Source organism: Aythya marila, assembly GCF_965140915.1.
Source record: "Aythya marila genome assembly, chromosome: 3".
Taxonomy (NCBI): Eukaryota; Metazoa; Chordata; class Aves; order Anseriformes; family Anatidae; genus Aythya; species Aythya marila.
The window spans coordinates 88,800,020-88,823,433 of record NC_139044.1 but is presented as its reverse complement, the minus strand read 5'-3'; the positions used below and the strand labels follow the sequence as shown (position 1 = coordinate 88,823,433).

The 23,414-nt window shown below is 37.8% G+C and overlaps 1 protein-coding gene across 2 annotated transcripts in view; it reads left to right on the top strand.

Moving 5' to 3' along the window:
• COL19A1 (collagen type XIX alpha 1 chain) overlaps window positions 1-23,414 on the top strand; it is a 206,870-nt gene that overhangs the window by 42,474 nt on the left and 140,982 nt on the right. For both annotated transcript variants that reach the window (XM_082756375.1, XM_082756374.1), the window contains exon 10: window positions 6,761-6,805. In XM_082756375.1, the coding sequence (XP_082612501.1) occupies window positions 6,761-6,805 (45 nt within the window). The remainder of the gene's footprint in view (window positions 1-6,760; window positions 6,806-23,414) is intronic.

Sequence of the window (23,414 nt, the reverse complement as noted above, 5' to 3'; positions counted from 1 at the left end):
AAACACACATTTCAGACTACCCGATAGCTTCTTCCCATCAGATGAAAACTGAGAGGCAGCAGCAGTCAGTTGTACAATTTAGGTTATCCTTGAATAATATTCTGTGTTACTCTCATGGTAGGTTAATTCTCACCACAGTGCATTTCACAAGTTTTAAGTGCTCAAAAGTCAGATGGAGCTCTCCTGTGATTTAATACATTTTGATGTATGTTCTGTAGAGTTAGGCTTCTGCTGCTGCTGAGCTGAGTGAGAAATGAACCATGTTTTCTGTTTTGGAAGCAAATTATACTACTTTAGCATGATATATTGCTACTCAGACTCTTAAAAACATATTTATTGCTGGTAAAAGTCTTTTGATCATGATGTCAAGGTCCAATTTTGCCCTCAACATGTAGAAAATCTTCAGAAAGGCAGAATATGGATGGCAGTAATTGAAATAATTATATATATACTGAATATACAAACAAATTTCCTCTACTGAGGAGGCTACAAAATTAATTGTATGTTAAGTAAGCTTTGTAGCTACAAAATATTTTAAATAGAAATCCAAAGAGAATTAAAAATTTAAATTTATTATAATAACCCATTACGAGCTATGTTAATAGGTCGTTGGTTAATGCTGCAAGCACAGTAGGGAGCAAAAAAACAGAGGCACAGCACTTTCAAACGTTAAAGTGCCTATTGATGCACACCATGAAGAAGTTTATTGCTATTCAAGTGTGGTTCATTAATTTATATTTTAATTAAAGAAAAAGATGTTTAAAATGCTATTTTAGGCTTGGTAGAAATAGATTGATGCAGTATTGTTGCACTGAGAAAATATTTGTGATAGAGTGATTTGAAAAAAGAACTTATGGAGAACAAATGAGGTGTCTGACTGCTTTTTCTGCCTGTTTTCCTTATTAGTCTTCCTTTTTTCCTTCTCTGTCATTCCTCTTATAACCCAGGTTTATCTGATTCCATCTAAGGCGTATCTATTGTATTACACTGCCTTGAGAATAGTTCCTTTCTGGTCTGATTTTCATGGCAAGGCTTATTGATAGACTCAGATAGGGACCTAGAGACTGGAATGCATGAAAAAGAAAAATTTCTTGGGCAAAATATGGCTGGCTGTCAGTGGTAACGAAGGGATTTTCGTAAGTCAGGAGCTGTCAGAGTACTTGGTAGACTCAAATCGTATAATGGGACAGAGGAAAACACTCCACACATAAACAGAAAAAGAACTTATTGCTAGTCCTACTTAATATTTTAACTGGATAATGCTGTAAATTATCTAATTGATGTGGAAAAGCATCATTAGTAATGCAGTTCTTAAAAACAACAACAACAAACTCGTATATATTCACATCTTACCGTATTCACCATTCTAGTATTCATGTAAGTTCTCAGAATGTCAGCCAGTCTTCCCCAAGAAGAACAGAGAGGGTAGCAATGAATCCTCAGCACTCGGAGATGCTCAGAGGGTTGGGAGCTGTCACCCCTCCCCAGTGGGGTCATGCCCAGAGCTGAAGCTGAAGCACGGCAGCAGCAGCCACTGGGCCCCTCAATACAAGGGTTAACCACTCAAACAGAGACCACGCTGAGCCCCTCACTGCCAGGTCAGCACGTAGCCAGGAAACTCCTACTAGGAATAACAAGAGTGATATGGCCGGGATTATATGCTTGCTGCTTTTACCCCAGTGGCAGGAAAACACTGGAGTAATGCCACATAGAGATGCCCGGCTCATTCACAGAGTGGCTGAGGTCAGAAGGGATCTATGGAGGTCATCTGGTCCAATGCCTCTGCTGAAGCAGGGCCACATACTTTTTGGGATGAGTTTTCTCTCTCACCCTTGGCAACTTCTCTGAATCTGAACTGATTGTATTCATCAACTGGAGTTCCTAATGAGTTGTCCTTTTCCAGGTCTAAATACTTGTGACCACTTTATAATCATGAGAATATATATCTGTTTGTGCATCTAAGTTTTAATACTTCTTAGCTTATATAATTTCTGAGACAGACTACCTCTGATGTTAATTATACAGATGGCATGTGGGGTATAACTGATGCATTCTTTATGTTCCTTGCTTTGCCTTCCACTTTATCACTTTTGGAAGTCACTCTCTGCAATACACTGTCTACTGGGAACAACTCTCATCAGAGTGCTGACATTTCTTTATTGATAATAATGCATATTTTCTTACCTGGACATTTCTGATGCTACTGGCACACATACCCATGCAGAAATGAAAACTGAGAAAGCCAGTTTAGCTAACCAAGTCTTAAAAAAAAAATAAATAAATAAAAATTGTTTAAGGAACATTTTGAGATTCTGAGAACTGAACTGACTTAGGTTCTTTATTTTATCTGAATGAATATGTCCTCATTGTAGATGAGCAGTATTGTAACATAGTACTCTAGCAGTGTGTGCTCTATGTCATATTCATGTCACTCTTTCCATTTATTAAATGCACTTGCTTTTATCTTACATTAAAATCATGATCTGGTTAGTACAGAAACTTGCTGAGAACATTTTACTCCTCTCAAAATTATTTGTAGAAATTCTTTTCTAGATTAAATATTAATGTGTTACATTAATTCCACACCATATCACAATGTAAACATATTATTTTGTCTCTTAAATGGCAAAAGTATGTGTTTAAATAAAATATTGTTTTAAAACTAAGTTTTTCAATTTTACATGAGAATGTCTGTGATTTGTTAATTTAAATAACTATCTTTCTCATTCTCTTTATTACCCCATTTAGTTTTAGGCGATTATTGCTATACATAACTCATCAGTAATATGTCTGATATAGATACTGTATTTTGTGTTTGCTACTAGCATAGAACTTACAGTTCCTAACAAAAGCATGAAATAATGGCTGAATGGCACAAAAATATGAAGGTCAAGTGCTTTTGAAACTCTGAATCATCAATGTAACAAAATAATCACAAGTGTAATAGTGCAGGTGGTCTCAGATGTGCAAAATAGGTTCCACTTCAAATAGATGGCTGATTGGCATCACTGGAAAGAAGCATGTTTGATGTCTGCAGTCTCTTTTTAAGAATTGGGCTTGGCTTGGCTTTATGGAAAGTTGACAGAAACATTTTGGTGTTTGTTATCCCGAGCCTGCTGGATTTCCACACTGTCTGCTTATGAGCTCACCAAAATAAACACTGTCAAGAATATAGTAGCCATCCTGTTTGCAAGATGTTACATTCTGGAAAATGTGTTATGGCTTAAATACTTTATTTAATAAATATCTTTTGTTATGTTGAAAAGTATTTTCACTGCTACCCTTAAGAGAAAACCTTAACAGTAGACTTAAAGCTCAATGTACTAATGCTGAATGTTATACTGAGTGTACCTCATAACCGATAATGCCTTCATTGTACTGTCAGCTTTCACTGCTGCCAGCATATATTTCTGTTGGTTTTAGTAGTTGTAAGCAAATGCATTTTTTTTATTTGCCTTCTTAATAATTTATTTACACAAACTTAGAAGGCTCAGTTGCAGTGTGTTTTGGGAGTTGGTATGCTCTTGTTGAGGTATAAAAAGAGATTTATGTAGGGATAGATGTAGGCCTGGTGGTGTGGAACCCTGTTTTAAATTCTCATTTTATACCTTTGGTATCTGCTATGTGAGAAAGTGAAAATGATGCATATTCACTTCTGTAAAGCACTTTGAGATCTGCAGATGCAAAGGGTAATACCACTATGCAAAAGATAGGCCAAAAAGACTTAAAAATGCATTTGCCTTATTTATTTTTTTCTTTATTCTGTCCTTCTGCCTGTGTGAACTGTTTTGTAGGTCATACAACATGTAATATGTGATCTTTAAGCTTATTGAACAAAAGTTTGAGAAACTAGAGCCTTTCAGACTGTGGTTATAGAAATCACAGTTACAAGATAGAGGCATAACTTAACGGTCTAATTTGCAATGGCAAATGATTGTCTACAAGGCAGGGGGTCCATCTGCACTTAATGAAACAGAAATGTAAACACAGTGGTTAACTAGTTAGTAAGTCATATAGTTAAAGGCTTCCGGACGTGTACCAGGCCATGTAATTTTAGCCTATACGGTATATAAAAATACACTACTGGATGTAACAAAGCAGTTCTGGTCTATTAAAATACTTGCAAGTGGCATAAGGGAACAGAGTGTGCACAGATAAAGCTGTCATTCCGTGGATGATAAGCCAAGCTAACTAGGGGCCAGTTCAGCTTCTTGCTCTCTCGTAGTAGTGGGGTCATGCTATTTGCACACACAAGATCTTGTGCTACTTTTGAGGCAGGAGTAACTTAGCATACCTATATTAAAGATCCTTCCAATATTTTAAAAAATAGGACATAAAAAATGGCTGATAGGCTTCTCCGGAACATTGCTGCTTCTGATCAGTGGTGTAAGATCAGATGGATTGGTGCTCTGCACTGGAGTGCATCTTGTTTTGGTTGATTTGCTTGGCTCGTGTTATAAATGAAGGTGTTATGATGGCTTCTGTGAATAGACCTCAGGAGCTCACAACGGAGGACAGGGAAGATAGGTGAGTTTTATGGGTAGGTGAGAAGCAACATCAATAGCATTAGGATATGACAGCTTGTTTCAAAGGACACATCATTCTGCCTTCGGAAGAAAGTAACAAGGAAATCTGACCTGTAGCACTTGAATTTATTTATTTATTTGCTTCCCTTGAGGATAAAGGCAAAAATATTGAATTCTCAGCACCTTCCTTAGACTGCAGTGCAGAGCCCTGGATTTGATCCATGGGCTCCCTGGGTAGAGCATAAGGAGAGTTAAGCACTTCAGAGGATGCTGTGCTGAGTCAGGAGCTGCTGAGTGCAGCCTGAAGGGAATGGTGAAGAAAACACATATTCTAAATCCTTCCTTTACCGTGGATTAAATGTTTAATAAATGGCTAGTCTGGGATATAGCAAATATTCTTGCTGTGTACTTTAGAGTCTTCTTGCCAATCTTGATGTTCCTTTCTTAACTTCAGAAAGGTTAATGACATCATTTGGAAGAGAAGTACTGCATTTACACCGAAAAGATGAATGTACTTAGAGTACTCTGTCTGTGAACTTCTTTTTTTTTTTTTTTTTTTTTTTGTGTGTGTGTGTGTGTTTCAGCTTTACAGCAGTGGTTATCTGCTGGTGCTGGTTTCTAAGATGCCTAGCTGAGGTCATTTTACTGTAACTACATCAATTAAATTCACTTTAAACCTGATGGAGACTTAGGATGTAACATAAGAAATTGTTGGGCACTTTACATGGTGACTGTCTCATGTAAAATGCAGGAATCTGGATAGGAGCCTGGTCTCTTAGCTCTCTGAAAAGAGACCAGGCTGCTGGGATGCAGATCACTTGTACGTTTCATAATGTTCCTCCTGTAAACTTTGGAACAACTGTACATCCCCTGACAACCAGTGTGCTGCACAGGCTGGGAATACCCATAAGCTGGGGAGGGCACAGGACATGTCTTCTGTGACCCACACAAAGCCTTTCTGTTAGACTGTTGAATTAAAAATCTCCTGTCTGATATGTTGCAGATGAAAAAGAAGTCACTGCAGCACTGTACGTATATCCTGTTTGGGAAGATCGTGAGAAATTGGCATTTGTTACTACAGAGAGGGTTTATTGACAAAGTCAATGAACTTTGCCTAATACTAAGAAGTTTCTGCATATTTTGAATATCAAAAGTTCCCATGGCCCTGCTTCTTAAAAAATTCGACACTTTGTGAGTTTAGAGGTTGTGGGCACTTCCTCAGCAGGGGCTTTTAGGTTTGCAGTTTTGGATTTGGGCATCAAACTTAAGTCTATATCCTATTTTAGGAAGCAATTATTTGTGCAAATGTGGCTCTTGTGCTTCTTCATGCACTTCTTTCATTCAAAGAACCAACTTGACAGTTAATTATTTTCAAATCAGTGACTTTCTCTTCATAAAGTAGTGAATTACTGCAAAAAAGGCTATAGAATTTTTTGTTCCCTAGAGAAGTATCACCCCTTGGTACAAGTAGAGAAAACTTACGTTTTTTTAGAATAAAAAACTGTAATGTGGTTTAACTACTCTCCTTATCCTTTAGTGTACACCTGGCTTTGACTTTTAAATTTTGTAATACATACCTGACATTATTGAGCAACGTTTGTGTGCTAAGTATTTATTTCAATCAATTTTAAGACTCAACCTCTGATTTGTAGCTGCTGGGAGCTTCCACACTGTTCCTGATCAGTCAGTGATTTGTTTCTTAAAACTAAGATTTTCTTACAGATTGCTTACAGTTAGGGTTTTGCTTGGTTTGAGGGAGTGATGGGGAGGGAAACAGGGACTGACTTTAAACAGTGTATTTTACAAATATTGCATGCATGTGACTTTCAGACCAAAAAAGTCATTATTACATGTACTTCCTCGGAGTTCAATGAACTCATCGCAGTGAATTTGGACCTGCTTGGCTTAACTCTAATGTCACAATGAATTTCCTTGAAATCAGCAGACCTGTTTTTTATAGAAACGTACATTTGCAAGTATTTCTCAGATCAGGGTCTTAATTGACCTTGTAAGTGCTTTAAAAGTACTTTTTTTTTTTTTTTTTTTTTTTTTTCCCCCCCAGATTTTAGTCTTGCATGTATAGCATTCTCCTCTATAATTGTTACATTGCTAAGCAGACAAAAACAGGTCTGCATGGGTAGGAAATACTTTTCTGTTGAATCACATATGACCTGAGTAGTAGTTAAAAATCTTAGACATCTTCAGAACTTCTAACTAAATAATTTGTTTTTCAGGGTGAGATGGGTGCAAAAGGACAGGATGGTGTTCCTGGCGAAAAGGTATGTTCTTGTATGGAAGTATGTAACAGGGAAATGTTCACTCTGACAGCAGCTTATCTATAATTACACACACAAATGTGAGTATAGAACGTGTCTGTTGTTAGAAAGCTAGTTTCTGTTATGTACACTTCCAGCTTTCTGTAGCACACTCCAAACAATAGTATTGTCTGCACACGTGCTTTTGTGTTTTTTTTTTTTCTCTGGGATGGAGGGTAGAAGGATGGGAGGTTATACAGAAGCAAGGGAAGCCCACCCAACTAGTAGAGCAGGAAGGAGATATTCTATCAGGCCCGTTATGCAGAGAGGTGGACGAGAAGGCAGGTCAGCTTGACTGGCTCTGTGTGAGGACAACTCTACACCAGCCCATAGCAGGTGGTCACACCAGCAGCTAAACTTCCACATAGCTGCACAGCCATAGGAATGTTGTCCTAATGCCCAGATGGCATGGTGGACATCTGATCCAGCCTAGTCTCCAACACTTGCTGCAGCTCTTCTCAGGTAAGCCCTCCCTGCTCTTTTCTTAACGCCTCAGCCTTGCAAAGGAAGCAGGATTAATGAAGACTGGTTTCTGTATTCTTCAGTTCTGTGATAACTTGAAGTGTGCATACTGTGGTCTATAGGTCCAGAAATGAGCGCTTATGCTCTCAACAGGCTGCTTGATAGAGGTTTGAGGTAACCACTGATTTCTAAGCAAATAACCTAATGATGTTTATCTAAGAATGTTTATCAACCTACCTGTGTATTCAAGAAGGTAAGTTTCACTTCATTTCAGGATGTTACCCATTCACTTTGTCCAATTTAAGGTAGTCGTACAGATTTGTTGAGTTCAGAGCTAGTTACCTGCATTAGAAGAAATGCACTAGTCCAAAATCCTGATATCTTCAGTATAGAGGACAGCCCTCATAACACTGAGGAAACAGTATGCTGCTGGAGATTATAATCATTTCACCTCTTGTGATTTTGTTTTGTTTTGTTTTTGTTCCACCTACTAGCTGGAAACCATTTAATACATAAGTGAATGAAGCTTTCCAGATACATGCATTAGACCATTGCACAAATTTTTATTTTTATTTTTTCCAGTGGTATCTGTAACCTCCTGTTTTAAGTCTTCATCCGTCAATACTGTCAATTTAGGTTCTTTTTCATCATGCACTTCAAGTTTCTGTCCTTTCAGCACTATAAGAAAGTATTCCTTTTTAAGGCAACTGTTGCTGTGATAAGCTCAAAATTTCAGTATTGCACTTGATGGTTGACAAACCCCTTTCACACATATGCAGCATTTTAGTAATGGCACGGTTTTGTTTATTTAGTAATTATCCACATTTCGAAGCACTGAAACAAGCAAGAATTTCACTTTAATTGTGAGATTTAAAATCTGTAATTACCAGGATATAGAATTATGAAATTGTCTTTCCCTTTTACTTACTATTTCTTTCTCAAACTATGTTTTTGTTAAAAATAGGAGCTAGATACATGACATTACAAGAGAGATGAGTTAAAATAATGGCATTTGCTGCTTATGCTAAGTTATGTATGGTAAAAAAGTGAAGAGCAGGCCGCAAAGATGTTCAAAGGACCTTATAGTGTTGAGGAGGTGAATCATAAAGTGGCATGTAAAACTCAATGAAAATAACCGTAAAGCGATGGAAGGAAAAACAAGCCAAAACTTACGTATTTCATATTAGACTCTGGATTAGCTATTACTGTTCATGAAAGTGATCTTGAGATTAGAGGTCAATGAAAACATACGCTCACTGTTAAGTACTAGCCAAATAAATAAAATTAATTTAGTAAAGATTAGGGAAGAGAATGGAGAACAAAGAAAAGGCATTTTAAATTCACTACTGTTAATAAAACTGCCTTGTGATGTATCTTGAATGCTGTATACAGTTCTGGTTCCTACATCTCAAAGTGGATATAATAGCATTGGAAAAGGTTCAGAGGAGGTGTCAAGAGTAATCAGGAGCATTGGGCATCTTCCAATTAATATGTGGCAATGTGGACTTCAGTTTGAAAACGTCACAGTGGAGGGGAAATGTGTTGCATTCTACAACAATTCTACAAAAGTACGCTCTATAAAAGTATGTGTGGAACAGAAACAATTAATAGGGATTGTATTTATTTATTTCATACTCTTCCAGTGAGAGAACTAGAATATCAAATGATCTGATAGCAAGTTCTGAAAGGATAGAAAGTATAGATATTATATCCTTCTGCTTATAACAAAATCAAAGTTGGAACTCTGCCACAGGATTTAAATTGTTTGAAAAAACTGATTAGAAAGTTGATGAAATAAAAATCTATGGAGGGTGTCAAAGATGGACAACACTGCTTCTCTGAAAGTTCTTGAACTCCAAGATGCTGAAGTCTGGGAAACCCACTGGGAAGTCTCTGTGGTTGCCCTGTTGTTATACTTTCCATAAGCATCTGTTGTTGCCAGAATTTTGGAGACACACTTGACCAGAGAAAGCCTCACAGAACCATAGAATCATTAAGGTTGGAATAGACCTCCAAGGTCACCTGGTCCAACCATCCCCCCACCACCAAAGTCACCCACTAAACCATACCATAAGCACCATGTCCAACCTTTCCTTGAACACCCCCAGGGGTGGTGACGCCACTACCTCCCTGGGCAACCTGTTCCAATGCCTGACTACTTTCTGAGAAGAAATTTCTCCTAATTTCCAACATTCAATTCGATTCAGTTAAACAGTTTTTACTTACTTTGCTTCCCTCAGGGAGCTGGTGGTAATAAATTGTTGTCTTTCTTGAAAATTACCAAGTGACATTGCTTTTCCAGTAAAAGTTATTATTGCAGTTTTCATGCAGATTCCGTGGGTAATATTTTTTTTTTTTTTTAGTGTTTTGCAGATTCACTGTGAGGCCAAATCCCAAAGCTCCTGTTAGTTTATATAAGGCTCAGCAGTCAGATCATATTTAATCTTGAGACACTGTACTTATCCTGAACAGTATACTTTTCCTGAACAGTATAGCTCTTTTAGTTCAGACTACATAAAAGTCATATCACTGTTGCAAATTAAAAATGAACTACTGTGAAATCTGAAACTGGCAAGACCAAAAGCTGTTTAATATATATATATATATATGTTTATTTTGTACATACATAGCTAGATGAAACTGAGATACAGCCAGCTGGTTTATGCTAGCCTGAGTTGTCATGTCTATGTAGAGTAATACAAGGCTGGATGGAATTATTAGCGTCTTTATGGAGGTCGAATCACTTTATTTTCCTTATATTGTGAAAGGTATTAACATGGTCTGTCTCTCAGTTGATGCACCAAGAGCTGTGTGAATTTGCGTGTCTGCTATTTTTGAGCTCTTTTTTTTTTTTTTTGCTGGGGTGTTCTGAATGCTAGAAGTGTACATGGATTCAAAGACAACTGAACAAAGTAAAAGAAGAAAAATCCTCTGAGAACTGCTAAGTACAAAGGCATCTCCTATATTTCCGGAAGGGGAGGCGCAGATCGTGGAATGCTGAGGGAACATTCTCAGGAATTAGCACTGCTTATCCTTTTCTTACACCCCTCAATACACATTTTCTGTTAACAGAGATGTGGTTTTGTTTGACTGGGATGTCTAATTCATATTTTTCTGCAGTTTGTGCAGATATGACCCTGTCACTAACTAATCAGGAAAAAAAAAAAAAAAAGATACAGCTATTTTGTATGTAAATGCAGGTTGATACTTAAGAGAGCAAAAGGGCTGGTGCACCCAGAAACTATCCATTACAATACTTCATTGTTCATATTTCTTTCTGTGAGGAAAAGTTCAGAGAATAAATATGTGGCAGATCTTAATCATAAAATCATAGAATCATTAGGATAATGCAGTGTTGCTTAATTCATGTGACCTATTTTTGAAACTTAGAATGAGATAAACCTTAGAATGAGATAAACTGGACTATTAGAAGGGCTGTTTCTGTAGAACTGCTTACCTCAAATCTACCCAACGTTGTAGTGAAAGTCTAAAGCTAGAATAATCCTATCTGATCAACTTTATTACTTGAGAGAATTTTATGTCCCCAGAAAATACGATATACTTCATTTTCAAAATCTACGTAGACAATTAAAAGGTTGCAGATTTTCTAGGCAAGTCTGTAAGTCTTCCTTTGTATATGGCCTTGACTTTCAGGGATCTAAGAAGTGAAAATAGATTGTGTACCTCATTACATCTTCAGTCTCTCTTCAAATGTGATGTTTGGCCTTCAGTCATTCGTAGGACAGGTTATAGGCGACAATAGTTTGCAGGTGGCCCTTGATACAGCCAGAACAATTTCTCATTCACTGAATGCTGCAGTGGTTTTGCAACAGTTGTACTGGCTAATACTTGCAGATCTAAATGGTGTAGACTGGTGGGAGGTTCTGCCATTTGAGAGGTTGGACCTGCTGTGTGCTAATCCAGAGAACAAAGTTTAAGTCTTGATGACTCCAGAGTGACATAAGAATAACTTTAACACACCTGTTTCCAAAAGAAAACGGATGTCTGTTCAGGCAGTTCTGTTTTTTCTACTGTAATTCTTGTAAGCTGCCAACATGAAAAGCAAGGTTTCCACTGACTGACAACACCCCACACCACAACAGGCCTGTCATGTCATCTGCCTTCAGGGCAAAAGCAGTCAGTCTGACAGTACTGGTGACCAGCCTAGAGAGTGAAGAATCAAATGCAGTCCCTGTGGAGCCCTACCGCAGGCCCTCAAAGCCAGAAGGTGGTAGATCACAGACACCATCACAAATATTTGTGTCTAACTACCTAGTTTCTTCTTCCCTGACCTTTTTCAGGGAACCTTCCTCAGAGGTATTTTTAAAATAGTAAGTCTTACCTAGGGCAACAGAAGGAATTCTTGAAAGTATCAGAGGAGAATCATTTGTGGTATTAATTTATAATTCTAAAAAATAAGACAGCAATAGTCCTCCCTTGGAAGGAAACTGACTTCAATTGTAGGCTACCGGAAGATATGGAAAACATTGCCATAATCCCCTTCCTGCAATCAGGACTGGTTTGTGATTCAGCCTTCTGTGGAAAATTTGTCAACGTATCTATCCAGTTATGATACAAGAAGAACTGAAATGTTGTGGTAAATCAGAATCACTGTGTGTGAGTCCTTATGCCTTGGCAGGTTTGAAGGTCTTCGGCAAGGGCTATGAGGACAGAGCAAACACTTGTCAAAGAAGCAGTGTGTTAGCGTACTTTATTCGATGCCGATTAGCAAGTGAAATTTTCTTTGGATACACTTCTTAAGCTATTTAGTACAACTGGATTGCAGCCAGAGTGCTGGCTGTATGGCCTGAGAATAAACATGCTGAAATTAAATCTGTCCCTGAAGCAGAGGTTTGAGGAGATTGGAGTGCTCTAACGTATAGGATGACAATTGCCTATCTGCTTCATGTCAGGTTTTACAAGGTAAGCAAACCTGGTCTAGCAGTTGGAGTAATCTCATTACAGCAAGAACTGCTTGCTCTGCTGTTCGAAGCAGTCTTTAGGTAATGTTTGTGTGTGTTGCATTACACCACTGATGAAATCTGAGCAAGGTTGTTACATTTCCTGGGAAGTATCCTATTAAAAACAAACAAACAAACAAACAAAAACACAACACTGTTTTCCTAGCGTTCCTGTCATACTGAAATGGTGAGAGAACTCTCCTGTTGGTGAAACCCAGTTTCTTTACTGCCATGATGATCTCTTACTGCTTACAGATTGCATTTGTGCAGGGCCTTTTCATAGCATGTACTGAGGGATGGATAGAGATAAGGATGATCAACTTTACTGCTATACTTTTTGTGTTGGAAGAGAACAGGGCTAATCTCTCTGCTCTTCCAGTCCAGCAAACCATCAGACTTTGTAGTAAGGGTATCCTATCTTCATTCTTCTTTTGTAGTATACTTCTAGATAGTCTGACATCTTAAGGGGTTGTACACTTTGAGCCATGGCTGGAAGTTTCCAGCCTTAAGAACGCATTCTTAGACCATTTCTGAGGTTGCCACCAGACCTTCTCATTCTCCTTTACAGGGAGTTTGTTCTGTCACTTTCCTTTCCTGAGGTTCTTGTAAATCTGAACAAACTGGGTTTGATTTGCCTCTGTAGAGCTGTGATTTTTCTGTTTTCTGTGCTTCTTGTTTCACTTATCCAAGCAGCTGAGTAAGTCATTTCTTTGTCTTTGCTCCTGGGTCTACAGTACCATGACAGTGAAGCTCCAAATTAAAACTTTATTTATGTCCTGGACACTAGGTAATGTACTCCTGTTTGTTTGATTGTGTTTTGTTTTGTGCTGTGTTTTGGTTAACGTGGTGGTTTCACACTGAGTCCCACCACGCCACTCTCTTGATCTCCCTCCTCTACAGAACAGAGAAATTATGATGGGGAAAAAAACTCATGGTTTGAGGTAAGAATCAGTTGATTCAAAGGAAAAACAAACAAAAAGGGGGGGGGGGGGGGGGGGGGGCATGTGGAAGCAAAAGGAAGAAAAAAAAAATTGTTTAGCCCTGCTCAAGGGCTCAATCAGCAAGCATTGTTCAGCCATGTCTTGGGAAGCAGGGCCTTAATACCCATAGCAGTTTTTTGAGAAGAGAGATGCTTTCCTATTGAAAGCTGTCCCCGCTTCATGCTTGTATTTCTGAGCATGATGCCATACAGTATGGAATATCTCTTTAATCCCTTTGGTCAGTTTGGGTCAGCTGTTGTAGTGATGCCCCCTCCTCACCTTTTGCCTAACCCCAGCGTTTGGACCAGAGGGAGTTGGAGAGCTAGCCTTGATGCTGTGCTAGCACTGCTCAGCAGTAGCCAGAACATTTGTGTGATACCAGTGCTTTTCTATGTGTAAGTGCAAAGCACAGCATTGTATGGGCTGCTGTGGCAAAAGTTAGCTCCATTCCATCCAGACCCAGTACAGTTAGCAGCAGGAAAATCTTTAAAAAATGTACTTCTCTGGTAAATGCATTGAGAACTTATCCTTCCTGCAGGTCTCTAATGTGATGTTTTCTAACATGGTGGACTACTTCCTAGAACTTAAGCATAGTAAGCAGCCTGAAGCAGTCAAGATGAACCTGCTAGCTCTCTTGGCATATTTGTTTAGGAACAGATCAGTCTCTGTGTATGAGGGCTTTCCTAGTTCTGAGGGAGAGGTTGCCACCATGGCATATAGGAAAGTGCATATGTTATGGGTCCTACTAGTCCAAACACTCTTAGGCTTGTGAGGATGTGCTGATGGCAGCATGTGTCGAAGGATTTAAGCTGCTGAAGGTGAATGATTGGCTCTATTCTTGACCATTCGATATTTGTCTGGTTTTTTTGTTTGTTTGTTTGTTTGTTGTTGTTGTTTTGTTTTGTTTTGTTTGTTTGTTTTTTTTTTTCTATTATGGAAATACTTTTTCTTCTTTCTCTACTACATTCTGTAAAATACAACTGAAGTAGCCAGAAATGTAATTCAGAGGATTCAGATGACTTACCAAACCAAAATACATTTTTGTCTGTTCCCCTGTAACCAAGCTTCTATAATAATTGCTCAATTTTAGTCCATAGTGTAGATTTCATCGTGATTGTGATCATGCACCTATATTTATTGAACTACATTTGTAAAATACTTGTAACTCCATTCACTTTTAATACCCAACTTTCAAATCATTTAGCTTTACTATTGTATTTTTTGCATTATTTTTTCCAATCTAGATTATGAAGAGACATCCTAAAATATTAAATATTTTGAGTAAGCTCACCAAAATAACTTTTTTTTTTTTTTTTTTTTTTTTTTACACTAAGCCTGTAGAAGCAGCAAAATATTCAATATGCTGTGCTTTTGCTACTGCACTGTGTGGTTACTCCCACAGTATACTACTAAAATAAACAGTTTAGACAGACTGAAAGGAGAAAGAAATGCTTATATGAATAAAAACAATGTTTATCATCACACAACTTAGATTTATATTCAAAGTCAGACCAGAGAAAAAAACTAAGTGTACGTTTCAAGAGCTCTACCAACTGTACAAGTGCTATTTGTACTTCCAAGAGTGATGAAGATGAGATTTGGTACACGTGTGACTGTACAGTAGTTATATGCAAAAGAATTGTTCCCTTTTTTGTTCACTTGCATCTATTTGTGGTGATGGCCAACAAATTATACACAAACTCACATATTTTATGATCTGGAAGACAACAGGACCTGAACATATAATGTTGTTTGGTGGTGGTTGGTGATTTTCTCATTTAATGAGTTAAATTTGTAATCTGAAATCTGTAATTTCAGTTTTCTCAAGTCCATTAACAGTGTGCTTTCTTTGCACTCTTGCAGAGTCTTAGCTGACTCTGAAACCAAGCACTGACCATTTTGTTCTCATTAAATTTGATTATCCTTTTGCAGTAGCGTTTTCTTTTGTACAAGTCAGGAAATGATTAGTAAAAGGGTTCCCAAAATGTGATATGGATACCATTTGTAGTGTCAGAAAAGCATGTTAACACTTCCTGAACCACCTCCTTTGCATTGCCTGGTGGGAAGAGCTCTGTTTTCCCTTAACAGTGCCTGAGAAAGTGAATTTGAAAACTGCTATGAAACATTACGATACTTTTTTTTTTTTTTTAATTACAAGATATATTTTTTTAATTACAAGATTATTATTTTAATTACAATTAAAACAAACAAACAAAAAAACTCTTGCAGAATTCAGAAACTCAATAAAATGCATGGCTTAGAAATGCCCAGTGTGTGGTTTTCCAAATACACGCATTATTTGAGAGATTTAAGGGAAGAAACAAAAAAAAAGAAAAAAAAAAAAAAAAAGGACAATAAAAAGACATGGAAGTACAGTGTGCAACTTCAAATCACTTTCGGAGGTAGTTTTAATACCCATCTCCATACTGAGTTACTCTAGGGTCAGATCTTCAGAGATAGCTTTTTAGAACAAAATAGAATAGCTGGCTGGAAGGGACCTGCAGAGATCATCAAGTCCAATTGCCTGGTCACTTCAGGGCTAAACAAAAAAGCATATTATTCATTACATTATTATAATGCCTCTTAAGCACGGGAAGCTTGTTATATGTACATCCAAATTAAATTGTGTCATCATGAAGATCCTTGTGCTCATTGAACTGCTTCAATATTGCTTCAACTAGACCATGGAAACCCTGTCTAGAACTTTTCAAAGTCTATTTGACTTTATAGAAGAGTCATGGGCATGTGGCCTGTTATGCCAGTCCAGCACGTGCTCCTAGAGCATCTCACATTCACACAGGCATGCAAATCTGAAGAGACATTGGTGTTGAGCTTCCAGTGACACAGTCTTTTCCTTGCAGCTGTCTTGAAAGATCTCTGCACACATCGTCTTCCACTTCTCATGTGCTCTACAGATCCTTGACAGGGGTTAGGGTATTTCCAATGTAGCTCATCAGCATCCCTGAGAAAGCTTCCAAAAATGCATACAGAGCACTGGATAGGTGCTGCTTAAAGCCATTTTCCTCATTTTGTATATTACTCAGTACAATCCAATTTCTGAGCTCCTATCATTGCTAATCGGTTACATTTCAACATTTTTAGATGAGGTATGGTGATAATTTGTACAAGTTGTACAGCTTCTGAAAAATCTCTCTGTTGCTTTACTTTGGAGTCTGCAACAAATTCTGAAGAGTATAATCACTAGTATAGAAAAATATTTGACAACAGAAACATTTTCAAAGTAGAAGGAAAATTATGAGCTCTATTAACATGAGGCTGAAACATTTAAATAGGAAACAAGGTGTGATTTTTTTAATATGAGGTTTGATGAGTTAACAAGTAAATATTAGAGAGAGAAAGTGGTTTTACAGTTAGAAACTTTACTGTCGTTATATTAAAGCCTTGAGTTTGAGAACTGCTGGCCATCAGGTGGTTGGATCTCATTTATTGCAATAACAAATCTGGTATGTGTTTCCTGTGTTCTTTTTGTGTTTTTAGTGATATCTTTGAGTATAATTAATGCATGTCTGATTTAAGACATGAATGCATGTGAAAAGAGTAGTTCTCTATAGCTTTCTGATTCATGAATACACTCTCTAAAAATCCTGCTGGGCAAACATTTTATACCATTATGTTTTCCAAAACTTGTTTCATTGCTTCAGCATGTATATTTCTTGCTCTGCTCTCTCTTTAACATTACAAGGATGTGTTTTGAATAGCCTTTGATCATAAATTTGATTCCAGAGAGCTGTCTGCTGTGCTGACTTATTTTTGCCTTATTAGGTGATTTTTGCAGTTCCCAACTGCAGGAACTGTTGAGCTCCCTGGTTTTTCAGCTCCTAAAGTTACACGGCAGCAGTACAGTCGGGTTCTTGCTAGCCAGCTGCAGGGCACCAGATTCCACTGTGTGCGGCGGCGCCGCTTGGTACCGTTTCCTTTCTGGAGAGAATGGTGCTAGTGACGGCTTTCGGGCATGTGCTGCTGGTGAGCAGAGACTTCATCCTGCATTAAAGAATTGGTTTTTTTTGAGGAAAAAAAGCCTGCTTTGGTCCATTAGCTAACCCGTGGCATTATCTTCTGCCCTCTCCTAGTTTCTGTCAGAATCAGACCAGCCTCAGTAGGACAAAAGTACAAACTGTGTTTGGGAAGCCAGACGCTAATGCTTGAATTGCTCAGCATCAAAGCGATAGGCCAGTGTCACTGCGGTGAGATAAGAGTGGGGGCAGAAGGGGAGGGCTCTGGTATTTGAAAGGAAATTTTAATAACCAGAAAAATGTGACCAGTCACATGGGCTCTGAATGCAGTGACTGCTATTGTTACATGAGGTGTGGCCAAAGAAACCAAAGGTCACCATCCATTTTATAGGGGTCTGGGCTGCTGGGAGCAAAAGGGACCGTGGCATGCTGCCATGTAGAAGAGGCTTTTGTTAGTTTGTTACATAACGTGGAAGTAAAAAATAATGCAGTCGTTAAATAATGCAGTCATTAAATGCAGCTCTTTGTTCCTTAATCAGAGATTCATGAATACTCCAGCTCATAGTCTGCATGGCTCTGGTGTCCTTAACTGCATTTGAGAAGGCTGAGTCAGGGCCTTGCAGACTTTGAATGGGAGGGGGGAGGTTTGAGGAGTTTTCAATTCTTTTTTTCAATTATATTTTTTAGGCTGTTTTTGTGAGGTTCCTGTAGCACATGGTGTTACATTTTCATGATTATTTTTTTTCTTCGTTCAGGTAGAGACTGGAAATCTTAAAACTATTATTCTCAGTTGTTCCCATCTAGTAAGAAGGTAGGGCTTTAAGAAAAATACCAGCTATTGCAAGACTCGAAATCATAAAAGTTGGCAGCAGTGTGTTGCCGGAGATAGACTAATCAGGACGGAAGGAACTTTCTGCTGTACTTCAGTGCTGTACTACTTTTCTGACACATTCTGCTTACTTGTGTTTATTTTCTTTTGAGAAATTAGTGAACTTTACTAAATATAACACTTCAAACCCAATGAATTATTGATTTGTAGTAGAATAACTTAAAAATTATGACGTATGTTACTGTTACTAACTTAATTTATATATAACATTATATTCTGCCTGATTAACAACAACTATAGTTCCTGAAAAAGTAGCTCCTGAAATTAAAAAAAAATAAATGTTAGCCTGATGTAATAGAAAATTTATATGTAGTACAAATTGTATGGAGCTTAGTGTACTGTTTGGACTTGAGACTGTTAACTATTAGCTCTTTGTCCTTTCTTTGGTGGGTGAGGTATATTAGTCATATAATTATTTTAAATCCAGCTCACTTGGATTTTTAATGTCAACAAACATACTTTCTCCCCTCAAAATGTAAAAGTTATAATGTCAGTTTTATATTCCAAATTTCGTGTAAGTTGCTGTCTATTTTCATTCATAGATAACAAGCTGTTGGATATGCAAACTTTTCTATCCATATAGTAAAATTATTCACAGGTACAGAAGAACAGGGTGTACTCCTTAAATTGCCATGGCTAGCTGGTATTTCTCAACACCTAAGATTCATACCGCATGCTTCAAGCCTGAATCGATCAGATCAATGTGACGTGCTGAGGCTGGGCCAAGTCTTTTCTAATCACCAGTCAGCACTGTTGCTCTGGCATGATGCTCCCAAAAATAGAAACATAAGAAGTCAAACAAGTAAGTGGAAGGGCACTAAAAGAAAAAGTGCTGCTAATTCCACTGTTGACTTTCTGTCTAATGGATTCTTGTTCCCAGGCCGGGCTAAGTAAAGCAACTGGAGCAGGGCGTGTTTCTGCAGATGGCTCAGCAGTGACACACGCAGCCCAGCTGTTTGACAGGTGTTTGATTTGTATTTAAAAGTACCTCACACAGGACGGATTTTTTTCACAGATACTGAGAAGCTAGTCAGCTGATGCTTTTTGTTCAGAGTTTACTCCCCTTTCACTATTCTCCCTTTTGTTGTGAATGGCAGTTCTTCTATTTCTCCTTAAAAATGATGGTAATACTGCTTCAGTCTGTAAAAAGAAAGCATTTGCCTCAGACACTAAATGGGAGAAATTAATCCATGCTAATTTTATTTAATAGTTGGAACCTGCTACCGTTACATGTAGAAGATGTACCTTTTCTTTATAGCTCCTGCCAATAAGGTTTAAAGAAATATTTATTTACCTGTCGATTTGTCACAATGAACATTTCCACATAGAGCAGGGATGGAAGGAGAATGCAAGACTTCTGGGTATGGCAGTTACATACTGTGTTTGCCTCTTCCCTTAACATGAGGAAGTCCTGGGACTTTCTTGTACAGAGTTTTGCATAAGACTGGAGTAAAAGAAATTTCATGCCCAGAAGGGTGTACAGTATAGATGAGATACAACCAGGGCTATGAGGGAAGAGTGAAGGTCAGAAAGTACTTAATGGATGAGAATAAAAAGTGTACAATGCTAATCCTTACTGCTTTTATTGTAAGCTACACACAGGACTCTGTATAACTGAAGAGAGATTGTCTCAATTGTAGTCTGTTTAATTCAGTTTAAGGTTTTTGTTCAAATAACGGTAAGTGGAAGAAACAACGATCTTTGTGACATTTGTTAGTCACTGCCGTAGCAAGCAACTCTTCTGGCCAAACCAGCATTGGAAATAGTAGAGTATCAGGATGCTCTTATAAGTAATCTTTGATTAATGTGAACTCTCAGAATCTTAGGCAATAGCATCTGTAACATAACAGTGACTATGAGCAGTTTGTCTTTTTTTTTCCCCCCTCTATTTTTCTTCATAATTTAGTCTGAGCATTTTTGTTTTCTGGTTTTCAAATACATGAGGTTGAAGGAGATGAAACTTCAGGAACTGTTAACAAAAATAAATGGATCTTTGCAATGATGAGGTTATAATACCAGTGTTGTGAAATAGCCAGAAGAAATACCACACTATAGAATACAGTTTTCTGGCAGTATGTCTGCTGAACTTAAGAAGAATGAGAAAGGAATGCAGCCAGAGAAATGGCTGTCAGAGTAATGTTGATTCTCTAAATAAACAATGTTTTTTAGTGAAAGGATGATTAAAAACTCCTCATGTGGAGTCTGTGTCCCTTGGATAGTGGACTAGCTCTTTCTGTCTGGCATCCCAGATGTAGGGATAGGCTAATAAGTATCCAAGAGGTCAAGAAAATGGGCTGAAAGGAAAAGTTACAACTTTGCTAGGCTGAGATGCTGCTATTTCCTTCAAAGCTGCATGGAGCTGATAGCAGTAAGGTATACATGAACTTATCTTTAGGAAGCAGCCCCTGTGGTTCCTGTGCTGAAATCAGATTGATTGATACCTGGATTCACAGGTGAGAGAACTGTCTGCTGGAATTCTAAGTATATTGACTTTATAGCCTCTTAAATCCAAATACTAGTCCATCTCCAAAATATATCAAAAGTCAAAAGTGAAAAGAGAGATTTCTTAAGAAAGTATTACACTTCTGAGTGTAAATGGAGACAGGGAAACTGTATCTGGAACTATTTTACTCATTAATAGTTGACAGGGGGGTTGCAGCTATACAAGCAAACCAACATGTGGTACTTCAGAACAAATATTGAGCTGGGTTAGTTCCTAGATTAGAAATTCCAGTCTATATGCTATCTATTTATTTTTGATTCACCTTAAATCTGTAATTTTGGTGATGCTTTTTTGCATTTTATAGCTGTACTGTTAGACGTTAGACTGGTTGATGTTCTGTGGGACAGACCTTTGTTAGTGTAAACTGCCATTTGTACCAGCTGAGAATCTCCATCATGAATACATAGAAATAGATTAATATATATGGAAATATATGGAATATATACTGCAGAACTTCCAGGTTATGGAAATTAATATTATAAGTTTTTTCTTTCTTTCTTTTTTTTTTTTATTTCCTGCATTAAAGAATAGCCTCCCACCTATAAGAGGTTGACCAGTGTAGTTTACCTCAGTGCACCAATTATTATGGTAAACATAATAGTCATAATAATTTTATTATTTTAAAAATACTGCAGCAATTCATTAGTTTCAGAGAATGCCTTTTAGCTGATAATTAACATTATTGCATTTCAAATATTATTTTAGCAAGGTCAATTAGATGAATTTGCAGTTCCGTTGAAAATGTAATAGGGTTTAGATTTGTTTTAAGGCTGTGTTATGGCTGGGTTAACAGTAAATCAATAGATGGTATATAAATTCAGGCAATTTTTCTCTCAACAAATCTACTTACTGTAAAGGAAAAAATGTAGTTATAAAAATCTATCAGCTGTCCATGAGTATAAGATCACTTCATTTTTTTTTTCTATTGTGTTGTCTTGGATGATAGAAGTATCCAACTGGCTAGACTTAATATTCTGAACTGTTCGTCCATAAGAAACTATGAATCTCTCGGAACCTTTTGCAGACAGAAGCCTATTTTCTTATTCTCAGTACTCTACAGGAAATGTTTTCATGCTCTTCACATGGATTTTCTTTATGCTCTCTGTATGGTGTCACAGGTCAACTGGGCAGGATTGTTTTGAAGGTCATGTTCAATTCATGTTGTCACTACGTTTTTAAATAACAATGGGAAAAATATATTAAACATTACCTATTTCTATCAGTAGTAAATTATGTTGTGCTTCTTACCTTTCTTACCTAAGGTATGTAACTGGGTGATGAGCCATTAAAAAAGGTCATTTGATGCAGTCTGAAAAGCAGAGAAACAAAAAATGGTAAAAGCACTTCAGGTTCTAGAACACAGTGAGGCAGAATAAGGAGCAGCTGCCCCATTCCACTGCTCTTTGGCACCATGTGGAGCTTTACTCTGGCTTGTAATGCTCCTTCATTACAGCCTCTGAGGGCTCTGCAGACACTAATGAATTTCCTCTTAAAATACTGTAGGAGGGAGTGAAGGAGAATAAGGTATAAATCACCTGTTGGAGGTTACATAAAACAGAGGCACAGCTGGGAACCAAACATAAGCTACGTGAGGTCCTGGTTATGTGCTGATAATACGGTCTGCTTTTATTTTTCTTCTCTGTTTTGTTGTTAAGTTCCTTGCAGTCCAGTTCTGTTCTTCTTGAAATCAGTGTCAATTATGAATGCTGAATGGAAGTGTGTCTTCTGGACTGAGGAATCAGTTCTTGATAAGGAATTTCAAGAGAAAGAAGGCAGTAGGCACTTCTCTAAGGACGTGTGATAGCAATGAACACCACTCATACTTGTCAAAAGCATAAGGAACATCTACTGACAGTGGAGTCTCTGCTTCTGCTGATACTTTTGTTAATGGTATAAAAACTTCTACTTGACATTTACCATAAAAGTTTCAGGCAGTTTCTTATCAATTTTCTAAAGAAAAGGAAAGGCAACGTACAGGCCTATAGTTGTGCTGTGATGCATGAAAGGAATTGGAGTGACCCTTTCATCTCCTTTTTTTTTCATAACAACTTCTCTAACTTCTCATGTGGTATGAAAATAATTTGTGGAGTAAAATACAGAAACAAACTTCTGATTTATGCCATGTGTTTGTAAAATATGTCTGTTCTATGTATATGAATATAGAAACTGTGGTAGTTGTGCACTTTTAGCGCATGCTAATAGAAAAATAAAATAGGAACAAAGTCAAGTAGAGAGTATGTAGTCTGGAGTAAGGAGCCCTGTGATTGTGTTCTCTGGAGTTGTAAGCTGCTTCTACCTGCTTATTAATGAGTTTGCTTACAAAGCACTGAAGCCTAAATTTTCAAATGTTAAGTTTTCACTATATCAACTTCTAGGTGACATGAATGGCTGAATCAGTCAGCCTTGTCCCAGAGATGGTTGTCAGGAAGGGCTAGAAATGAGGAAAATTGGTGCCTCCTGGACTCAGGTTATGTCATTCTTATTGGGCTGTTCTCATTTGCCCTTTTCATGAGCAGCTACACAGAAAAGCTGCAGGAGCCCTGATCACTAAGACATCAGGACATGCAAGTTCCCTGACCAGCCCTCACTCCTGTGCCGGAACTATGGAGTACCAGTACTATGCTGAGGCTGCTGTAGAAGCAGAAGAGAGCAAAGGACACTTATCATTGACCTGTCACCAGCTCTTTCTTCACTAGGTTATTTTAAGGGAGGTTCTTATGCTTGCTTACATGGATCACATTTGATAAAGGAGAGCCCTGATTTGGGCCTTTGCAGCCCAGCAAGTGCTGAGCACTGGTAGTTCA